At 46.5% G+C, this 22001-nt stretch overlaps 1 protein-coding gene across 2 annotated transcripts; it reads right to left on the reverse strand.

Annotated features, from left to right (window-relative positions):
- Positions 1–212: 212 nt before the first annotated feature.
- EMP1 (epithelial membrane protein 1) lies at positions 213–21828 on the reverse strand. Of its 2 annotated transcripts, none has more exons than XM_004006842.5 (5): positions 21742–21828; positions 5703–5815; positions 3598–3694; positions 3357–3497; positions 213–2456 (listed from the first exon to the last, which is right to left on the reverse strand). In XM_004006842.5, exons 2-5 carry the CDS (start codon positions 5778–5780, stop codon positions 2290–2292), a joined length of 483 nt encoding a protein of 160 aa, XP_004006891.1. In that variant the 5' UTR covers positions 5781–5815; positions 21742–21828; the 3' UTR covers positions 213–2289. The 2 variants fall into 2 exon arrangements, with proteins under 2 accessions (XP_004006891.1, XP_060270193.1); XM_060414210.1 differs by having other exon boundaries at positions 14732–21828.
- Positions 21829–22001: the final 173 nt, after the last annotated feature.

Genomic DNA, 22001 nt, shown 5'->3' on the forward strand with positions numbered 1-22001 from the left:
TTTTTGTTTTTTGCTCAAAAGGCTTAATGAAAGCAAGATGAAAGTATAGTAACATTCAGTTGTCTGAAAGTGTTATTGTATAAATGCCTGATGCATTACCAGAAAGTAGCTTATTACATCGGATAAATGCCAAGTTGTCCAAATCAAACTGATTGACAACTTAATTAGGGGAAAATGTCATACATTTTTAGAAAGAAAACACCCACACAGTATAGGGAATCAGAATCTGTTTTTATATGCCTAGAGTTATAAACATTTGTATCAAAATATTTACAATTATAGTATATGAAATATCAATCTATTAAAGAAGAAGCCAAATACAGTACTAGAACAACCCACCACTGTAATGCAAATTACACGAGACATAAATGGCACAGAAACAAAGGAAAAGACCAGGGAATACATGGTTCACTCCAGTCATAGTTTAACCTTTTAACACAATGCTAGTATCTCTTTTGGATATATCTGATACGCAAATCTGCCTCTGCACTCAAGACAGCCTTCTATAATCATATGATCATTAAATCATAATTAAAAAGTTCATCATCCCACAGTTTTTTGCTTTCCAACCCATTTACCCCTAGTCCAGATAATTTGGTGGCCCACCCTCCACATTCCCCTAACCAGAATGAACATAAAGAAATAAACTTAGTAATAATCCTTTTATATAAATACCAGCAATTGTGGCATAACAGCTCCCCTAAAGGAAAACTATATAAGAAATGGAATGAAAGGGGAGCTAGAAGAAGAAAAGTAGGCAAGATGTCTCAGATTCTCCCTAGGGTAGATCTTCTCAAATTGATAAAGGAAGTGTCTTCCACCAAAACAAACCCTTTAGCCAGAATCTGAGATGGCTTAAAAATACCTGCGCCAGGCCAGAGCAGTGACTGCTTAACCAGGATTACCATACTAATACCATACTTCTAAGTCCTACAAAGAAACACTCTTGTGGCAGCAGAGAAGCTCAATGACCATCGGACTGGGCACCACAAGAGTTTTTAGGGGTTTTTGCTTTTCCCTTAAAGAAAATATCTGCCCATCACCTACATTTTTATTTCTCTCACAGAAATTTTCTTATTTTCCTGGAAGTACAGACACTCTCTTCTTACTGTGACTGAAATCTAGTATGCTTAATACTTGACAATTGTATAGCACCTTTCACCCAAGGATGTGTAGTCTGGTTTGCATGTGTTTTAAGAAGCTTCCAAAATTGCCTTGCCTCATCTGTATTGTGGAACAGGCAGGACCTCTGATAGGCGACCCCTTCAGCTCATAAAGCTAGAGCCATCTCTGAACCCTGATCCCCAACTTGGCTAATCAGATAAAACTTCCTCAAAAGGGTATAATTTAGGGGGAGAGTAACAGATTGAGTTGCAAGGATCTATGTCCATCTCTCTCACATCTTATACTTAAACATGATTGCACCGAGAGAGGTTCCTAATAACATAACCCTAATATAATCCTGCTGTAGGACTGCCCCCTTTTCCCATAATTTGTGTGGTGCTCCCACCACTGAATTGGTTGTTAGTGGCTTTACAGAAATTCCAGAGTGCTGCCTTGGCTTTAAGCGAGAGACCAAGCAAAGTCCACGGCAAGAGGTCTCCACAAGGGACAGCTGTGTGAGGCCAGGTCTGGGTTCTGACCATGCCCCAGGCCTTCCACTGTGAAAATTTCTTTCTCAATTTAGCTAAGCCACCAACTTGGCCTTAATCACTATGTCTCTTCTTCCCATTTTGTCACAAATACCACAGAGTTAAATCTCTGCTTAACAAGAAGGATCCTGGCACAGTGGCCAAAGTCCTCCCTTGAGCCCTTCACATGGTGATGTTTTGCTTTGGGTCAGAAGGGCGGGGTGGCTTCCAGGCTTGGCTTATTCCACACAAAAACAATATCTGCCCTGGCCGGAACCTGTACCGCTGTGTTAACTGGGTGCAGTGAGTCTGAAGACTGAATTCACCCTTGGAAGTGGAGCCAGTGATGTGGCAGCTGCTGGGACCCCAGGCAGTGTGTGTAACGGAGAACAGCTGGAGGCCAAGCCCAGTGCCCGGAGGGAGGCCCCCTGGCCCACATCCAGGGAGCACCCGTCCCAGCCAATGGCTTTCTCCCAGGGCAGGGGCTGGACAGTACAGGACCCCCTCCATCATGTTTGGATTTCAGCCCCTCCCCGCTTCCATCCCCTCCCCCCCCTTCCCTCTCCTGGTTTTTCCTGCTTAGCAACTTCCTCTCCCCTCCCAGATTCAAGGGCTCCCTCCTCCCCACCCCCCAGGTCCCCAGTAAATGTGTTCAGCCTTATTTCTTTCTCAGGACCAGATAAAGGATGCCGACGATGAAGCTGAAGCAGAAGCAGATCCAGGTCAGGATGAAGGAATAGCCGTGGTGACTCTTCTCATAACCGTTTTTAGAGCTGTTGGCATAGTGATGAGTGTAGATGGAGGCCCCCACCATGACGCACAGCCCTGCAGTGGGGAGAAATGATTCACTGTTGGTTTGGTTTCTTAACATTCAAAGCGAGAAAAAGATTTATAACTTTAGAAAGATCCTATGTTCCTCGTGGGCGATGGGAAAACGAAATCTGAAGTTTGGACCCCAGCGGTGGTTCTGTTGATTGGCCCTGAACCAGGCTTGATGGCGATGTTGCTGTACCATTGGTGTCTGAGTTCTCACACCTGCACTGGTTTGTATGGCTGTGAAGTAAAACACAGCTCCTCTGGTCTTCCCCACTCCTCTCCACTGGCCTTCCCATCTAGACCCCAGCACACTAGGACAGGCTGCCCTGGGGGGATGCAAAAGAACACACCTTCCATCAGACTGCGTGTATTGGGAGAGAGGGAATGGCCATCAGCAATTTCACTATCTGAGGACTCCCACATGGCCTGCCCCTTCAACTGTCTTGAATACAAGCTCTGGCTTCCCAGGTCGCTCAGTGGCAAAGAATCCACCTGCCAGTGCAGGAGACACAGGTTCAATCGCTGGGTCAGGAATATCCCCTGGAGGAGGAAATGGCAGCCCCCTCCAGTATTCTTGTCTGGAAAATCCCATGGACAGAGGAGCCTGGCATGCTACCGTCCATGGGGTCATGGAGTCGGACACAACTGAGCACGAACCCATACAAGCACTACAGCTGGGCAGACCCCGGCTCCTTGGTATCTGCCCAGGAGCCCCAGGTTTAAACAGTGAAGCTGATGAGGGTTCTTACTTCAAGTGGCTATCAGGGGTTCTCCCCAAGAGCACAAATAACCAAGCCAGTAAATTGTACAAGGCAGTTTCACTGCCCCTAGTGCTCAACTGTCCACGCCACTGGCAGCCCCCATGGTAAGATCTACAGGAAAGCTTTTTCTGAGTAAGCTGATACTCACAGCACACCAGCAAGGTGGCCCCGGAGAGGAAGAAGCGGTTGCCTTTCTCCATGGTGAAGAGCTGGAACACGAAGACCACAAGGGAGATGACGGAGAATATGATAGACAGGATCATGAAGGCCTGCACAGCCTTGAGGGCATCTACGGACAGAGAGCAGGGGGAGTGAGGACGTCAGGCTACCCAGCCCCCAAGGGGCTGGCCATTCCTCAAGGGCGCTAGGTACAATATCTTTGCACGTACCTTCACCAGCGTAGGAAAGGCTGTCACCACAGCCACCAATGGTACAGTTTTTCCAAAGACCTACTGATTCCGCTCTCAAATCTGACACCACCCAGACCTGAAATCAAAAAGACATAAAGGAACTCTTCTCAGTACTCTGTTAGGTGGGAAAAGAACCTGAAAAAGAGTGGATATATGTACATGTATAACTGATTTGCTTTGCTGTACACCTCAAGCTAACACAGCATGGTAAATCAACTACAGTCCAATACAAATTTAAAAAAAATTTTTTAAATCTGTTTAAAAACTAACTCCCTGGCTTGAAAGTAAAAGAAACAACCATCAGCTTGTGTCTGGACTAAATATATGCAAGATGCCATATTTAGCCATAAATACAGCTAAGAAGCTCATCTCTAGGTGGAAATAATGTCTTGCTAAAACTGAAGTCACAGAGGTCCCAAGGAAAAAAAGAGAGAGAAGAACGTACGACCGAGGAGAAGTTACCTCACTCTCTGGACTTCTCATTTCTCATTACTTAAAAAAGAAAGACGTAATTCAACCATTGGGGTTTTTTGGTTTTTGGTTTTTTAATCATTCTAAGGCTCTAAGAAATGGAAACTGTGCATGAGGAAATTGATTTTAAAGATGTACAATTCATACACCCTACAAAGACTGTGTCCAATAAAGGGCCTGGCAAAGAAGGTGAAAAAAGTTAAGGAAAAAATGTTCAACTGGAAAAAAGTAAGAGACATAAGGGGCAGCAAAGAACACAGCCTTGAGACTGGGAGATCAACAAGCCACGCTCATCTAACTAGAAGGATAAACCTTGACTGTCGCAACGTGAAAAGTAATCTCATAATAACATAGTCCAGGCAGACCTGTCCTGTGGGGGCAGCTGAAAGTCGAAAAACAACCCAAATCTATTCACCGAGGCTCACCACAGTGCCAGCACCCCCTCCTTCCAGGCCCAAGAGAAACAGTTATCCTTCTGGGATGAAAAACACATGCCCGGCCCTGTCTACACAGAGTGTCTGTTCAAATGCGAGTTACTGGAAAAGCAGGGCCGGGATGTCCAATCGCCTGCCTGTTCTTGATTTAATAAACAGCTGTGTGTTCGGCCCCATGTTAGAGGCTGATAATTCAGATTTCAGCACTGGGCATCCACTAAGACAGTTTGGAGCCATTTACTGGACCTGGTAAACTGAGAGACTTGGTGGGGGGCGGGTGTACAGAACAGCTAAATTCAAGTTTGGAGGCGTCCACACAGCGAGGGCTCTGTCATCACGGTGAAATTTCGTTGAATCTTGCTTAGAATCGTACCCACCGATATTGGCAAAACTCTTCTCTGAAATTTAAAACTCATTATCCTTCAACTGTAACAAGGACCCACAGAGATTCCGGGATCAAATCTGTTTATCTAGTGATGCATGGCCTTGATTTTTAGGTCCAAGGAGTTGTCTTGTTTTGTTTTTTCTGAGAAAAGCAAACTGGACTCTGCAGACTACCACTAGAGGTCAGAGGAGCCCCAGATTCAGAGAGAAGAGCCTGTGGCTTACTCTGTTTTCAGTCTGTCTTTTTTTTTTTTTTTTTTTTTTTTAGTTAATTCAGGCAAACGAGGTTAATCTTGCATAATTCCACTCTCACATGCTATTCTCTGCTCAGAACTTGTATTTGTTGATCGGACCACCAAAGCATTTCATCCATCATCTCACTCCCATTTCTCCTTCTAATCAAGGTTCCCAGAAGGAAGTTGGGCCTGCCACATGGTGTCTTCATTATGTCCTGAATAAAGCCTGTCCCTCCCACGTGTACTCCCTGGCTGGGCACACCTCCTGGAATGCTTCCCAAGTTCCTTTCACTCTGCATCTCTAGCAGCGAGAAACCCCACCCATCTACCCATCCTCCAAGCTCCACCTTCCCCGAGAAGGCTCACTGTATTCTCCAACCTGGCGAGATCACTCATTTGGACACTTGTTATTAATATTTAGTTGTTTGAAGTGCAAGTATGTGTTTAATTTTTTCCACAACTAAGCTGTCAATTCACAATGGCTTAAACATCTTTTGTAGCACTTTGTGTAAATATTCAAATAACTCCCAAATGAATGAATGAACAGAACAGGACTCACGTTGGCAATGGTAGAAACAAATAACATGATGACGGTGGCAATGTGGACCACAAAGATACTCGCCAGTAACACCAACATCTTGGCTTTTCGTTGGCTTGAGGGTGAAGGGAGCTCTGAAAAGAAAGGAGAACACGAAAAGAAAAGGAGAGGTTACTCTCTCATTCAATGCGTTATATCAGCTTTCCCCTGTGGGTGGGTTCTCTGCTAAAATCAAGAGGAGTTACAGTAAAAATCATCATGATTCCATAAATTTCTGCCAACACCTAATTAGTTAGCCCAGTTCCCCAAGTGCTTGTTCATCTGTTTATATAGATCTAAACAGAAAGAAAATTCTACCTCAGATATTTATATATTCATCCCTCTAATACAGCCTGTTTCAAAACAAGAAAAATTTTATGGTAACTGTAATTATTTTGTTTGCATTGTACAGGTGAAAAGTAGGACTTTGGTTTTTAAAAGGCCTTTCACAGCTGTCATTTCCAGGTCTCTATGCAACAATGTCATATAAATTTGCATTTTCCATTAGGGAAGTTGTCCACACTTCTATCAAACTGCTCACCAAGCGATTTTAATTGAAGCGGATGCCTTCCTAAGACTAGCAGCTATTACTCAATGCCCAGAGACCAAATGAGCTATAAATTTGATCCCGTATGAAATATAAAATGTGAGAGCCACAACTTCCACTATAATAATGCTGTTTGATATTTAATAATTATAACAACCCAATTACAGTTTAATGGTCTGATCACCTACCAATGGAATATTTAAGACTTGTGTTGCACCTGAGTCTTTGGGCTACATCATGGTAGGGACTCTGCTTTTGGTCTGGGGGCAAAGGGTTATATTTCCTGCAACTCAATATGACAGTTCTGAGGGCTGGGTGCAGCGGGAGGGACGAAACGTGCCTTTGGCTTGTGTGTGACATTTACCCAAACGCCAATCCTTCTGGACTCAGTACAGCCCATCAGCAGATGCATCCATCACATGGTGGATGGGAGGATGGGAAACCAACAGATTAAGAATGCGCATGGGTAAATGGAAGCATTCAGTCATCATCTCAGAAGTGATGAGGGGAGCCCATGGATCATCAAACCTAGAACATAATGGAAGTGTGAAGGATGCGTGAGGGGGCGGCTATTTTGATTGATGGCAGTGGCAGGAATGCTTTGTCACACCCAAGACAGTTAAGAGGTGGTGCAGGCTGGCTGGAACTTCAGAAGGAAAGGGCTCACATTACTCACACCCTAGGGAGGGTGGACGTGTGGCTGTCCCCTCCCAGGGAGGAGATGGCTATGAACATCCAGTACCTGTCCCACTTCTGTCTCTCTCCCTCCACCTCAATTAAAGCTTTGAGCTTGAGTCCCTTCCACTTCAGACAGGGTACTTATTGGAGAGCGTGGATGCAACCATTCCAACACTTCCAGTGCTTTTGATCTCTCCCTTTCCTCATCAGGCACTCCAAATCCAGAATGATCTACTGTACTCTGGTGGGGGGAGGGAGGAGGTTGCTGTTGACAAGCCAAGAGTGAAAGGCAGACACTGGCCTCCACTGCCAACCCTGACCCATTCCAACCAATCCCGCCCTCCTTCGCCATCTAAGCACTTCCCTACCACCCAGCCTCTTTCTGTAGAAATTTCTCCAATTGCGAATGATCAAAATGATGATGTTTACCGCTCGGCTTCAGGGCAGAGCTTAGAGCTTTTGTGCCTGTTATTCGTAATCTCCCCATACATTCCAGTGCATTTTTGCTTTTCTCAGATCCTTGCACACCTCCTCAGTCACGCCTCCTCAATTTTCTGCTTGACTTTAATGCACAGTGAAAGGAGATTTTTTGAATCAGACAGAGGTTGAGTTAGAATCACATAAAGTTGTTTGACCTCCTGGTGTCAGTTCCCTCCTATGAAAGGTGGGGATTGCAATGCTCATCGTACAGTGTCACATTTAATCCTAGATGGAGAACTCCCAACACAGTGCTTGGCGCTTGGCAGATACTAATGGGGTTACTGTTACTGTTATTGTTATTGCTATTATATGAAACTGAGTGGCAACTGAGTCATCCATTCACCAGGCTTCCCCATGTGAAACAATAGGATACCTGCTATCCAGTTCACAGGTAGTGTGAATAAAACCATTTTGGTCCTCTTAGAAATTATCTCTACACCTAATCCTTGCTCCTTGCAGGGAGGAACCACTAGGGACCACCCTTGGGGATGAAGAAGAGAAACTGACTCTTCTCATCCCTGTGTTGGTCACCCTCCCCACTCCCCCCAGACTCACACCATCACTAGATCCTGATCTCACCCCTCACGGGGAAAGGAACAGGCCTGAGTTAATTCTCTGAATGCAAGGAATTAAAACATTATATAACGAGATTGTGCTTAATCCTCCTTGGGCTGTGGAAATTACTTTTTTTTTTTCCTTTGCTCTTAATTGACAAACATCCTCCTCCTAATAGGGGTTGAGGGGCCAGAGATGGAATACAATACACCAAGCAAGGCCTCTTATATGAGGTTAAGGGGAATGTTAGGAGTTTCCTTTCTGACACACTGCTGGGGATCCAGCAGAATTCGCTGTCTCCTTAGACGGCTCTGTAACCCTCCAGTGTTGAGCCTGATTCTTTTTGCCCCTGCTCACACTCTCCATTTTGATCATTTGAACATTCATGCTTTCCAAATACCCTGCTCATCCCCCTTGGCTAGTTCAGTGCCTCACCACCACCACCATCACTCCACATACCCGAGTTCCTGCCCACCAGTTCTCACTTCTTTTCTAAACCGCAGCCCTGCCTGATCACCATTCCCCTGTGAGGTTCAGGCGGGAGTAGGTGAGGGGATCAAGCAAGATAGCAATTTTCTTTCAGGATATTTAGATTTCTGTTATCACACCATGGTTTTTCCAGTAGTCACGTATGGATTTGAGAGTTGGAACAAAAAGAAAGCTGAACACTGAAGAATTGATGTTTTTGAACTGTGGTGTTGGAGAAGACTCTTGAGAGTCCCTTGGATAGCAAGGAGATCCAACCAGTCACTCTTAAAGGAAATCGGTCCTGAATATTCATTGGAAGGACTGATGCTGAAGCTGAAGTTCCAATACTTTGGCCACCTGATGCAAAGAACTGACTCATTGGAAAAGACCCTGATGCTGGGACAGATTGAAGGCAGGAGGAGAAGGGGACAACAGAGGACGAATTGGTTAGATGTTATCATCAACTCGATAGACATGAGTTTGAGCAAGCTCCAGGAGTTGGTGATGGACAGGGAAGCCTGGCGTACTGCAGTCAATGAGGTCACAAAGAGTCAGACATGACTGAGAAACTGAACTGAACTGAATCACACTTTATCTTTCCACCCAAAAATGGAGCAAAATGCCTTGGATTAGCAAGTGTTCTTAGTGCACAGAACACACAATTTTATCTGCTTTTGGCTGTTGTATCGAGCCAGAAGTAGAAGCTGTTTACTGGAGCTATCACATAACACAGGTAGTAGCTTCTCCATCTTTTCATTGCCTGAAATTTGCCAGGTTTTATTGGGATCATCCATCGTCAGCTTAGAAGGGCTTCCTTGAATTTCAGTAGCCCTCCGCAACACATTTGGAAGCAGAATTAACTATCTTCTTAAATGTCTATCCCTATACTATAGGTTGCCCCTCTCCCAGCAGAGAAACCCCTAGATGGGAAGATGGGAGGTAATTCTTGAGATCTTTAGGGACCAGCATGCGTGTGTGCTCATCCATGTCTGACTCTTTGCGATCCTATGGACATTAGTCCACCAGGCTCCTCTGTCCATGGGAATTCTCCAGACAAGAATACTGAAATGGGTTGCCCTTTCCTCCTCCAAGGGATCTTCCCAACCGCGGAATGGAACTCTTGCCTCTCCTGCATTGGCAGGTGGATTCTTTACCACCGCACCGCCTGGGAAGCCCGCACACTGGACAGGTGAGGCGAGACCTACCAAACTGGAGAGGAGTTTGGGTAGAAATAATAGAGGACCCGGTGCTCTTGAGATATCTACCCACCCATCACATGCAGGCCGCTTTCTGAGAGCCTCATTCCCTGCCCTCATGTGAATCTCGCTTCATATAAAAGTACTGAAAAGGGACCACTTCTCAGCATTTATATCTTTGGAAGTATTGGCTGCTACAGCTTTCTGTCCTGGCAGTAGGTTTCACTAAAGCTGTCATTGATTTCTCTCTCTGACCTCATCAAAATGCTATGGATGCGTCTGCGTGTTGCTCTATTGGTGACAACAATTGAACAATACTCATAAAACATAACTGTTCTTGAGTAATAATTATCAAAGATTGCAGTTGTACATTTAGAAATTAAAGGATTATAATTTTACAGCATTTGAAATGAAGCATTTTAGGGAGGTTCAAAAGGGAGGGGACATATGTATACCTATGGCTGATTCAAGTTGATGAATGGCAGAAACGAACACAATATTATAAAGCAATTATCCTTCAATTAAAAATAAATAAATTTTTTAAGAATGAAAAAGCCTTCTCCAGTGGAAAGCAGACACTTTGTCCTAGCTGGGGAGCTCCAGACTGCAACGGAAAACAGCATGGCATTTTTGAAGTTCTAAGAGACAGCTACCCCCTCGTAGAGCATGGAAGCTCAGGGCAGTCCCAAAGCTCATCATGTTGCTGGTGGGGCTTCCATAACAACGTTATTTGTGGTGCTTGGAGTTGGACCCAGGCCACCAGAGCTACTGAATCCACAGCATTCTCAAGGGATAGGATGTCCACTGACTGTTCTATGCAGGGTGCCAGAAACAGGCCCCCCTACTGGAAGCAGGGTAGGATCCCCCTTCACCCTCACCCACCCAATAGACATGGGACAGGGTTGATCAGGGCTCCATGGGGCTGGGTGGGAAACTGAGAAAAGTATTGGAGGCATGAATGCTGACGGTAGCAGAGAAGTGACTGTCAAGATAAATGGAGGTTAGCCACTTCGAGCTACACACAGGCTCTCGTTATCCCTTTCCTGTTCCTCTCTGTGCCCTAATCGACAGGCCACCAGTTCTCTTTCCTCCACCGCCATCCTTGTTCCTGACCACACTTCCCCTTTCCTTCCCACATCACTCAGACCACAGTAGGGCAGCGGTCTCTTTACACTCCTGTCCCTGATACAAGCCTCACAGCCACTGACCATTCCAGATCTGGAAGAAGATCTTTGCTAATAGGACATTCATTGCAGTTAGTGAAACAACCTGAAGATTATGCTTACTGGTGACTGGAGCTGTAAATGCCCAACTGATGTAGGGGAAGGGCTGACAGCCCTCTCTAGCTGGCTCCCTCCATTTCAATATTTATTGGTTTCTTATCTCCTCCCACAAAATGAAAGAAACAAAGGAACAAAGCCCTGAGGCTGCCTGCTATTGCTTCTTCACCCTTTGCAGGCAACCTAACACTTTCAGGGTGGTCTGCCCATGAGAAGGGCTTCCCTCGTGACACAGTGGCAAAGAATCCGCCTGCAGTGCAAGAGATGCAAGAATTGAGGGTTCCATCCCTGGGTCAGGAAGATTCCCTGGAGGAGGGCATGGCAACCCACTCCAGTATTCTTGCTAGAGAATACTGGACAGAGGAGCCTGGTGGGCTATAGTCCATAGGGTTGCACAGAGTTGGACATGACTGAAGCGACTTGGCACACATGCACAGCCATGAGAAATTAATCAGATCTCTGTGGACACCTTTCCTTTTCTGATGGGTAACTCACAGCAGGGACATTGAGAATCACTGACTTCTAGACGGACAGTCGAGATCTTGGTAATTCGGCATGATCACTAAGCCAGGGGTCAGACCGCTGACTGATAACTTCTTCCGAACCCTGGGGTCTGTCTGTTTATTGAGCAGCCACCACAGTCTGGGGAAAGCAGGGCCTTCGAGTAGTCTGAGGAACAGGGATTGGAAGCAATACAACAGAACAGAGCCCCAAGACCTACTTCTCCAGCAAAGGAAGTGATGGAAATCCTGGGCTTGAGTCACTGAAGAACTAGCCAGAGACCGGGGGTGTCACATGAGCAGAAACAGGGAGTTGGGGGCTTGTGTGAGTGATGGGAGTGGGGGGGTGCAGTCCACAGAGCTCAAATGTCTGTGACTCACTGGGAGGGGCTGAGAGTCTCCCAGACAAAGGCAAAGTGGAAGCATCCTCGACCAGATGGCACAAGATAACTTTCTGAGAAGCACGTGGATCTGTCTCGAGAGCCAGAAGACAGTTTAGTCATTTCCCTGGCAGCCAAGACAGGCCAGACTTTTCTGGGGAGACAGGAGCAATAGTGACCCGCTGCCAAAGTCCGCATTGCTCCTTGCTCTCATCCCAGGTTTTTACTGCCGAAAATAACACCGTCAGGTCTTGCATGCTTCCTCCAGTACTTATCTCCTGCGCATCCTTACTTGCCACTCACACTGTCACTGTCTAGCTGGGGACCACCCGCCTCTCCTATGATCCTCTTTCTGATCCTCCCTCTTAAGTATATCCTCAGTACCACTGGGTTATCTGACCAGGTCACTCCTCTTCTCAGATCCTCCAGACACACCACCACCCCACCACCAATCAGGAAAGAGGCTCCACACTGGCCCTGGGAATCCTAGGAAGTTTAAATCCTAGGATTAAAAACAAATTTTTTTTAAAGGTCTGTTTTTATAGCCTTCCTCCAGTTAACTATCACACTGTTTTCAAGGAAGTTTAAATTCTGCCTCCTCTAGGAAGACTTCCCTGATACAGAGGTCAAAAGTAGTCATTTTTCTCCTGTTATTAAAATCATTAATGGTAGCCCACTTGGCAACAGAATTATCTGTGGAAATGTTTGGCTCCCCAACCCCCAAGATTCTAAGTTTCTGAAAGGAGAATCTTTTCTATGACATGTGGCAATTATCTGTTCAGCCAGCAAACAAAAGAATCAAGAAAGGCAATATTTTCTTCCCTGTAGAAAAACAATGAATGTCAAGATAACTGAAGTCTTCATAATAAACAACAGAATTCTTGAGAGAAAATGATGCCCCCCTACTTTTTTTAATCTAGGTGAATTTTAGTCCCGTGTTATTTTTAGAAATTATTTCTATACCCTGATGCTGGGAAATATTGAGGGCAGGAGGAGAAGCGGATGACAGGATGAGATAGTGAAGGACAGGGAAGCCTGGCGAGCTGCAGTCTATGGGGTTGCAAAGGGTCAGACACAACTTAGAGACTGAACAACAATATGTATTGAACATCTTACTATATGCGAACTCTGAGAATATTCCCTGAGTATCTTTGACATTTGAATATGCAAGGTTATATATGTGTGTTTCCTCTTATTCAAGAAGAAACAGGTCAATGTAAAGAAAAAATCTTAAACTTCTAAATACTATTTTATCTATAGATTTGACTTTCCTATCTATTTCTTTCAATTACAGAAACTCTGGACTGAAAGGAGGCTTTAAAATCCCTCCCCAGAACATGAAACTCATCTACAAATCTATAACCAGGAACTACCTAAATCATGCTTAAACTTCTCCAGTCACGGGTAACTCACTATCAACAAAAATTTCCCCACTCTTTCATCAGAAAGGTCCTGAGAATGTATTAGGGGCGGCTCTTGGCAATGACTACCTCTATCCTACTTTTGCCCTTTGTCTAATGCTTCCTTAACAGCATTTTTCTGAAGTGGTCACTTTGCCAGCAGAACTTCCAGGTTATCAGACTATTAGCCAGAGATCGCCCAATCTCAAGTAAATCATAACACAGTCCTGAGAAGACCCGACTGCCGGACAGACTCTGTCTTTTTGTCCATTGATGCTTTCAGTGAAATTCCCATCTCTGGATAACTGCAGACTTTGAAGAAGGCTTTCTCAGACCAAGACACAAGGCTTTCTCCAAAGCACAAGATGAGAGGCAGAGCCACTCCCAGTCGTACGATCTCCATGAGTCAGCCCCCATCTGACCGTCCTCCTTGGCGTCACACCCAAAGCTGCAGCTGTGTTCCTCCTAGGAACACGGCGCAGGATGGTGGCACTGATGCCTTTCTGTCCTCTACGCGTCAGGATCATTTTGCTGTTGTTGGTTTGTTTTGATGTGTTTATTTCCCACTGAGGATCATGTGGGTTGGCAAAATTAATATGCACTGAACGCAAAAGCAGAAGAGGAAATACTGTCTTTGGGGAGCAGCCGGAGAGGATGTATCCGAAGGAGGAAAAGGCTGGGATTAAAGACAGGCTTAGTGAATGAGACCTTGGATGAGGTTTTCTGACCATTGTTCTTGTTGTTTTATATCAAGTGTACTTTTCCATTCTAAATATTGTTTTTACATGAGGGTGGGGAATGGGGGGGCGTTAATTTATCCGTGGGAAACACGTGGAAAGAAAGAATCCTAAAGCACCATCTCCTCCTGCTTCTGGATGTCTGGATGTTTGGTGTGGCAAGAAAGAACTTCGGGCTGTACTTCACTGTGTACACTCATACTGGGGGGTCTGTTTTTCTTTTTTCTTTTCAAATGTGGGGCAGTTTTTTTTATGACCAGGAGAAACGTCAGCAGTCAAGCAGCAAAAGCAACAGGAATCTACATGCTCCAAAGAAAACAACTATTTTGTTTTTCATCATCCAGGAGGTGAGGGAACTGCACCTCCCATCTGCAAACAGCGTATGTTATAGAAAGGGTGGTGCTTATCTGGCCCTGGTGTAGATTGGCATGATTCTCACATAGTTAGGGATAAGAAAGTGGAGGTGAGGTAGTGGGACAAGCGTGTTATTTAAGGGGAACCAAAAGCAAGAAAGAAAAAGAGCACTTCTTTGAAAACCTGGCTTCAAAATTCTGACTCTTCTGACTTTGGGAAAATGACATATCCTCTCTGGACAGTAGCTCCTGGAGAGACAGAGTAGTGAATAGGAAAAAAAAAAAAAAAAAAACCATGAATTTTGGGTGCCACTCCTGACTGCACTCCTGTTTTAAAAAAGTTCAGATTCAATGGGTATAGTTGGCACATAAAATTGTAAGCTACTTGAAGCATACATCGTGGTAACTCCAGCCCCTTTTAACTGTCATCTGCATACCTCATAGCCTTAGCGTGAGGACCAAAGGGCTCGTGCCTGATACACAGCAAAGGCTGCACGGCTGCTGGTTATTTCTCTTGTTCGTTTATGAATCAGGAGAAACTTAACCCAGTGAAATGTGCTTGAAACTTCTCAGGCATAATCCGAGGGCCAGCAACTCTGCTAAAAGCAAACAAGCAGCTTGAATCTTGTTTTGGCAAATGTTCCCAGAGAGAAAAACCTCTCTCTTTCTCTCTCTCTCTCTCTCTCTCTCTCTCGTTCTCTCTCTCTGGTTTCCCCTTGTCCTCTTTTGTGTCCGGGGAAGGGCTGGGGCTGGGTGACAGCTGCCAAGGCCAAGGCCAGACCTGGGTGGGGTGACCTAGACCAGCCTCCGCCCCCAGACCACAGCTGGTCAGGCCATCAGGCGATGTCCCCAAGGCAAGGATGGAACCTTCGCTGTCTTCTACTGCTGACAAAAGAGGAGTGTTCTGGCGGCCAGAAAGTCTCCGATAGACAGACTGCCAAGATAATAACTAGGGTTCTGGAAGAAACTCAAGGTGTGGCCCAGCCCGGGGCTGTGGGGGTTGGGGGGGTGGGGGAGCGGGGTGGCGCTTGGGCGGGTCTGACAGTAGGTGGCGGCAACAGGCTTCAACCAGCAGGCTGTAGTCTGGGAGGTAGTGGGGCCCCCAGGGACAGATGCGGGTGTAGCCAGGGGCACTCCGGTGCCTGGCGTGGGCTGTGGGCCTGTGGCTCTTTCTGCAGGCAGTTGGTTGTTTAGAGGCTTAGCAGGGTTGAAGTTAATCAGTCCAGTTCCTTGACAAAAGTGGGAAAGCGAGTCTCCAGAGTGAAAGCAGAATCGGGATGAAACCCACTCCCTCGCATCTTCCGGGCCAGGCTTTCCCCACTGCAGCATAGCTTCTTTCCTACTTCTGGCAGAATTCTAGAACTTCTCAGATCTATTGCTTCATTCTGTCTCTCCAACCCCTCCTAGTTAATCAGAGGGTCAGCACAGACTCTCCAAAGTGATGCCACTGGAAATAAACAAAGGGCCTTTGGAGGGTCACTGCTTCTTCCTACTGAGTTGCTGAGAAGATCCACCAGCAGAAACAGCCCAAGCCGAAACAGCCCACCCTGCCAGCACTGCTGGCCCCAGAGGAGCTTCAAACATCCACCCCAGCCCCCACCCACAGCACAAGGCCCCCTCCCCAGCAGTGAAGCCCAGCCAGCCAAGGGAAGCTTGAGGTCTCAGCTTCGTTAGAATGTGGACACGCCTGGCTGGCCTGACCTCTACAACCTCTCCCCAGCTCCCAGCATCCAGCCTCCCAGGCAGGGTTCTTTGATTATTTGAAAGAAGACATCAAAGTATCAAGGACCTCATTCTGCTGTCAGTCCTGACCTGACCCTTCTGGAAAGGGAAAAAAAAAAAAAAAAATGTCCCCAGGGAAAGACGACCACTGCACAAGTAATCCATAGAAATTCTAATATTGCCTCCTTAACAACAGAAGGTTCTTCACAGCGGAGGAAAGAAGAGGTGAGACAAAGAACGAAATTCTTGGCCCCAAGGACTATCCTGACATTGAGGGTGGGTGGTTCCCAACTCAGAGGGGAGGGAGTCAGGGGGACAGCATCTTCACATTTCTGCCCTCTTCTTTCGCCCTCTCCCTGGCTTCCTCTTTTCAGTTTCTCCCTCTTCGTGTTGTTCAATCTCTAAGTCCTGTCCAACTCTTTGAGACTCCATGAACAGCAGCATGCCAAGCTTCCCTGTCCTTCACCATCTCCCAGAGTTTGCTCAAATTCAAGTCCATTGAGTCGGTGATGCCGCTCAACCATCTCATCCTCTGTTGCCCCCTTTTCCTCCTGCCCTCAATCTTTCCCAGCATCAGAATCTTTTCCAGTGAGTCAGTTCTTCGAATCAGGTGGCCAGAGTACGGGAGCTTCAGCTTCAGCATCAGTCCTTCCAATGAATATTCAGGACTGATTTCCTTTAAGATTGACTGGTTTGATCTCCTTGCAGTCCAAGGGGCTCTCAAGAGTCCTCCAGCACCACAGTTTGCAAGCATCAATTCTTCTCCCTCTTCTAGGCCTTTCCATCTGCCCCCCTCTCTCAGCCAGCACACAGGTCTAAGAAACCTCAGGCAGTTCCTTTGCTCCCGACCCCTTTCCTCCTGGCACCTCCCCTTTCCTCCTCGAAGCCCAGCTCCCCATCCATTCCCATCCACACCTTTTGGCCACACCCTCCTTGAAAAGAAGGTGAGGCTCCTTTCCCAGAACCACCTTTGTGTCTCTGTCTCTGGAGCCTGGTCTGGGTTCACTGGTGGATCACTTGCTGTTGTCAATGTCCCCGCAAATCTTCGCTAACTAGGCACTGCTCAGGTTTCATAAATCAAACCTCTTTCTTTCCTTCCGAGAGCTGGGTGAATGCTCACTGCTACCCAGTGGTAAAGCCCGCGGACATCTGTACTTGGAGAATCTCAAGTGGATGAAGCAGAGGAGTCCACCTGGGTCCTCCATCCTCCTGTTTCCAAGCAGACATGTTACATCATTTCACTTTCCTACCAGTGTTTATGCATTAAACTTGCTGTTGGCGTAACCCACGGGACTTCTCCCAGCAGGAACTATCGGATCTTAGAACAATAGGGTCTCAGGACCACAAGGGTTCGTTCCCTCTCTTGAGAAGGCAAGTGTTCTGCCCACATCACATGGCAGATTCAGAACAAGACCAAGCCCCTCAAGCCTCCTATTTAGCCATCTTGCACCTACCAGAGGGTTCCAGCCACCAATTTCAACCCAAGCCTAGCAGGTTCTCAATTTTAATTACCCCATTGGAAGAGAGAATTCATGAAACAGGCCTGGGAAATATGAAAACTGCCACATCCTCAGTAAGGCCAGGGGCACCAGTAGAGGAGTCCAATTTGGTTCCAGAGAAATGCCATTTCCACAGCAGAGAAGGAAAGAAGGAAATTGAAGTCGCTCAGTCATGTCCAGCTCTCTGCGACCCCATGGACTGTAGTCCACCAGGCTCCTCCATCCATGGGATTCTCCAGGCAAGAATAGTGGAGTGAGTTGTCATTTCCTTCTCCAGGGGATCTTCCTGACCCAGGGATCGAACCCGGGTCTCCCGCATTGCAGGCTTTAACCTCTGAGCCACCAGGGAGGCCCGCAGAGAAGGAGAGGTGGATCCAGATGTTGTGATTAAAATGAAGAGAGAGAAGCAGCAATCCCCACATGGGCTTCTGTTTCCATCTTTGTGGTTCAGTTTCAGCGGATTTCCCAGTTAAACTGAGAAAAAGGACTTGTAACTGAAGTGTTACTTAGTGTGGTTTTGAGACTTGTGTGTATGGGGTCTAGGGTATTGGGAATCCAAGCAAACTCCTAATTAGAAGCGTATTTCAGCTCCCTTGGTTACTAAATAGGAATCCAGGGTCATCTGGGCACAACTGAAAGGAGTATGGGAAAAGGGAAGTTTATGGTCAGAAAATTCCAGTTCTACACTACTTAAGGATTATGAGCCCTTTCCAAGGAGCTGGACATCCAGATTGCCTGCCGGCAATTAGACCGAGGTTATGTTGACTGGCAGCCTGTTGCTGTACTTACCATTACAGGAAGTAACAGTGGCAAGGCGTGGGCTCCATGAACTACAGACCAAGTAAAGGGACCAGCCCCACAAAGCCAAGTTTGATGCCTGTGTCTCTGGCATTGCATTGATTTAACCATGGCCTCGTGGTTGTCACGGGGTATCCCTCTGAGTACATATATCTGAGAGTCTCAGGTGGCTCTGGGCTTTTGTGCTAGGCAGCTGTGTATGCAGTCAGTCCAAGAAGAAACCACACGCTTTGCTTAGGAAAAAAGAGACCTCAGAATCAGACCACCTGGGTAGGAATGAGTATGTACATAGCCTCAAAACTTCAACAAGGTTCTCTGCTCTTTCTGAATCTTCAGTTCAGTTCAGTTCAGTTTAGTCGCTCAGTCGTGTCCAACTCTTTGTGACCCCATGAATTGCTGCACGCCAGGCCTCCCTGTCCATCACCAATTCCCAGAGTTCACTCAGACTCACGTCCATCGAGTCAGTGATGCCATCCAGCCAACTCATCCTCTGTTGCCCCCTTCTCCTCCTGCCCCCAATCCCTCCCAGCATCAGAGTCTTTTCCAATGAGTCAACTACTTCACATAAGGTGCCCAAAGTACTGGAGTTTGGGTGGTCATAATAATAATAACAGCAGCACAGATCTATCAAGTTTTATCCATCAAATACTAAATAAGAGTCAAGTGTCTAGAAGATAAGGAGCATTGGATGGATCAACAGCAACAGCAAAAATGGAATAGATATTTTCAGGACTGGAGAACTTGGAAGAAAGTATACAAGTTATAGAGAAGCTAATTTTGCCAGATCTAAGAAACTCTAGCTATGAGAGTTGTCCTGTGAAGCGGGGTGGGCATGGAAGTACTCTCTAAGGTGCCAAGTCCCTTCTCTGGAAATTGTAGGAGAGCATAAAACACTCATCCATCCAAGGTGGTATGAAAATAAGATTTCTGCCTATGGCAGGTTGACCTCCAAGATCTGCACCAAACTCCATGCACAAATCAATGATGACACGTAACTATATTTGCCGTGTGCCTTTTTCTGAGGCCGTTTTTCAGATATATTCCCTATCTGATGCTGAGGCGCCTACAGAAAAGCCCTTTGGGTTCATCTCTCAGCCTTCTGAGGCACTGGCTGCTTTCTCTCCACTGGTCCCAGTGGGTCCGGGTACCAGCTGAAACCCCCAGAGCCACACAGCCAAGCAAAGACGGTCTGCATCCCCAGGGTGGGCTCTATGGAGCTCCTTCCCTCAATCCCCCAGAGTCTGGATGTCTATGGGAACTGGACGGGCCAAGTCTGGCCTAGCAGGGGAGCAGGAAGAGAGGAGACAGTCCCAGTCTTTTCCACGGTCTGTGGAAGGGACGTCTCTTCCCCTCTGAGACCTGAGGACCTCTCTTCCCCTCCTGGGAGGGAGCCACCATCTGCCCTGGGATGTGATCTGCCCTGGGTTGGTCCTCGAAGGCCTCCTGCCAACTCCCAGGACAGTTTTGTATCCTCAAACAATGTAAAATCTGGGGCATCCTCAGACCAGGACGCTAGACCAGACATCCTGCCGGTCTGCCCCCAACCCCTGTCTCAGTCCTCAGAGTCTGGGGTGGAATTCAATCCACCCCCGAGGGTGGGAGACAGTAGCAGGAAAAAAAAAGAAAAGAACTCCCGGTCCAGTCTTGTCGAGCATACATAGCTGAAATCTAGAAAAAAACCCACAGCCAAGGAACTCTCTCACTAATTGTTGGAGGAAGATGGGAAAGCAGGAATAAGAACAGCATGTTTTAAATTGCCCTTAAACTCCAAGCAGTAACACACAGCACACCTTTCTCTGCATAAAACTCCAGCGTAAAGTGAGACACCGTACAAACAGTGAGATTCAGGACAGTTTACGTGCCCACAGTTGTCAGTGTTTTCTGTTTCCTGACTGGTTAAATCTTTCTTACTAGTTTCAGCCTGCACAGGCTCAAAGATTTGTTTCTAGCTTCTCAGGATACCATTAATGACAATGGCCTCCCCAATCCAGGTCGATGTAATCTAGAAATAATCAACACTTCAAGCAAAGGTGGGAATCCCCTGCACCTTAAAAAGTTGCCCTTGTACTAACTGAATCGTCCCCTGGAGGGCAACTTTAGCAGGCACCTTGCCTGGATCCAGGCTGATTATGTTTGAATCTTCTCTTCCAACGAACCACATTTCTAAAGAAAAGCTTAATTTCATCAGACAAGCTGTATCCTGTCATTCTCCTCGTCTTCTGTGCAGAGTGGGGTGGCAGGGCAGGGAGATACACCAGTATCTATGTTGAAATGGGCCACACCTCAGCCAACCAACATGCTAACCTTGAAAAGAAAAAGCAAATAGAAATCACCCTTCTTCCTTTTCCAGATCCTTTCATGATTAGCACAAGTGTTTGCGTTTGTACGGCCATGTTTTGGAAAGAGTGAGAAGTTGAATGTTCCAAAACAATCACTGCCTGGCATGCAGGAGAAAAAAAAAAAAAAAACACCTCACATCTACCTAAGAAAATAAAAATTATTTTAACATTTCTGATAGGCTGTCTTTTTGCTCTGCACCGAACTTGGCAGCTTCTGGGATAAAAGCATAAAGTGATGCAGAGTTTTGTTTTATTTTAAATAAGAACAGATGAAGTTCCCCCAACCCCACCCTGCCCTCCAAACCCAACTTTTCCCTGAGACCCCACCCTCCACATCTGGCCCAGGAGAGAGCTCTGAAATCCTCATCAGGCACCAGGAGCCCCCTCCTGCATTACATTTCAAACTTAAAGAGAGAAAGTTTCCTCTTTCTCCCTCCCTCTCTCCCTCTAACGGTTTTCTTTAAACAAGCCCACCCTGCTCTCCTCCTATCCCGTGGAAAGAAAATAAAAGAAAAGAACAAACATTTATTCTTTAACAAAAGTGAATGCACAAGCTAAAGGACAGCCGCATAAAATCCACCAGGAAAATAAACTGAAAAGCAGATGCTACCCACCCTCACCCCCAAAAGACTGGCAAGCAGAGAAACAACTCAAGTCCTGAGCAATTTAAATCACAGCAGAGCAGTTGACAAAGTCTGGCAAGCAGCCCACGGTGCAGTCCGGTTTCAAAGGTACGTCGGGTTTCCTCCAGAAAGCAAATGCTATCCTCTCATGTTCCAAAAGTCCCTGCTCCCAACACACTTTCAGAACAAGAACCCCGTTCCTGCAAGACATAATCACGGCCCAGACAGACTGATTGCCCCAACCCTGGGGCCCCCGTGAAACTAGATTTTACTGAACCTTAAGGGAAAGAGTTGTATCAATGCCCACTTTTAGCTGAAAAGCTTGAAAGACTCAATTCAAGGAGTCCTAGAGAAATAGCACAGGAAATAAGAAAAAGCTTCAGTAAGGTCAGAAGGAGGAGAGCAGTGGGAAGCAAGGAAAGTTCTCTGGTTCACTGCTTCCCAGCAGTGTCGGGAACTGTCCTACCTGAGGGTCTGGTCACCAAACCGAGGCGCCCTGAGTGGCAGGAGCTGGTGGCAGGCGTCCGCTCTCCTGGAGGTTTGTGACCACAGTGAGCAGAGGGCTGGCCTCTCGAGGTTATAAGTTTCCTGAGCTGGTGTGCTGGGGTGTGTGATGGGCGGTTTCTTTTTACTGTTTTAAAGGAGTTTCTATGAATCAGTCCGGCTTAAAAAAAAAAAAAAGTGTTGGTAAGCTACGCCCTGCTCAGTTGGCAGGCAGTCAAGACA

This window comes from Ovis aries, chromosome 3 (genome assembly GCF_016772045.2).
Source record: "Ovis aries strain OAR_USU_Benz2616 breed Rambouillet chromosome 3, ARS-UI_Ramb_v3.0, whole genome shotgun sequence".
Classification (NCBI taxonomy): domain Eukaryota; kingdom Metazoa; phylum Chordata; class Mammalia; order Artiodactyla; family Bovidae; genus Ovis; species Ovis aries.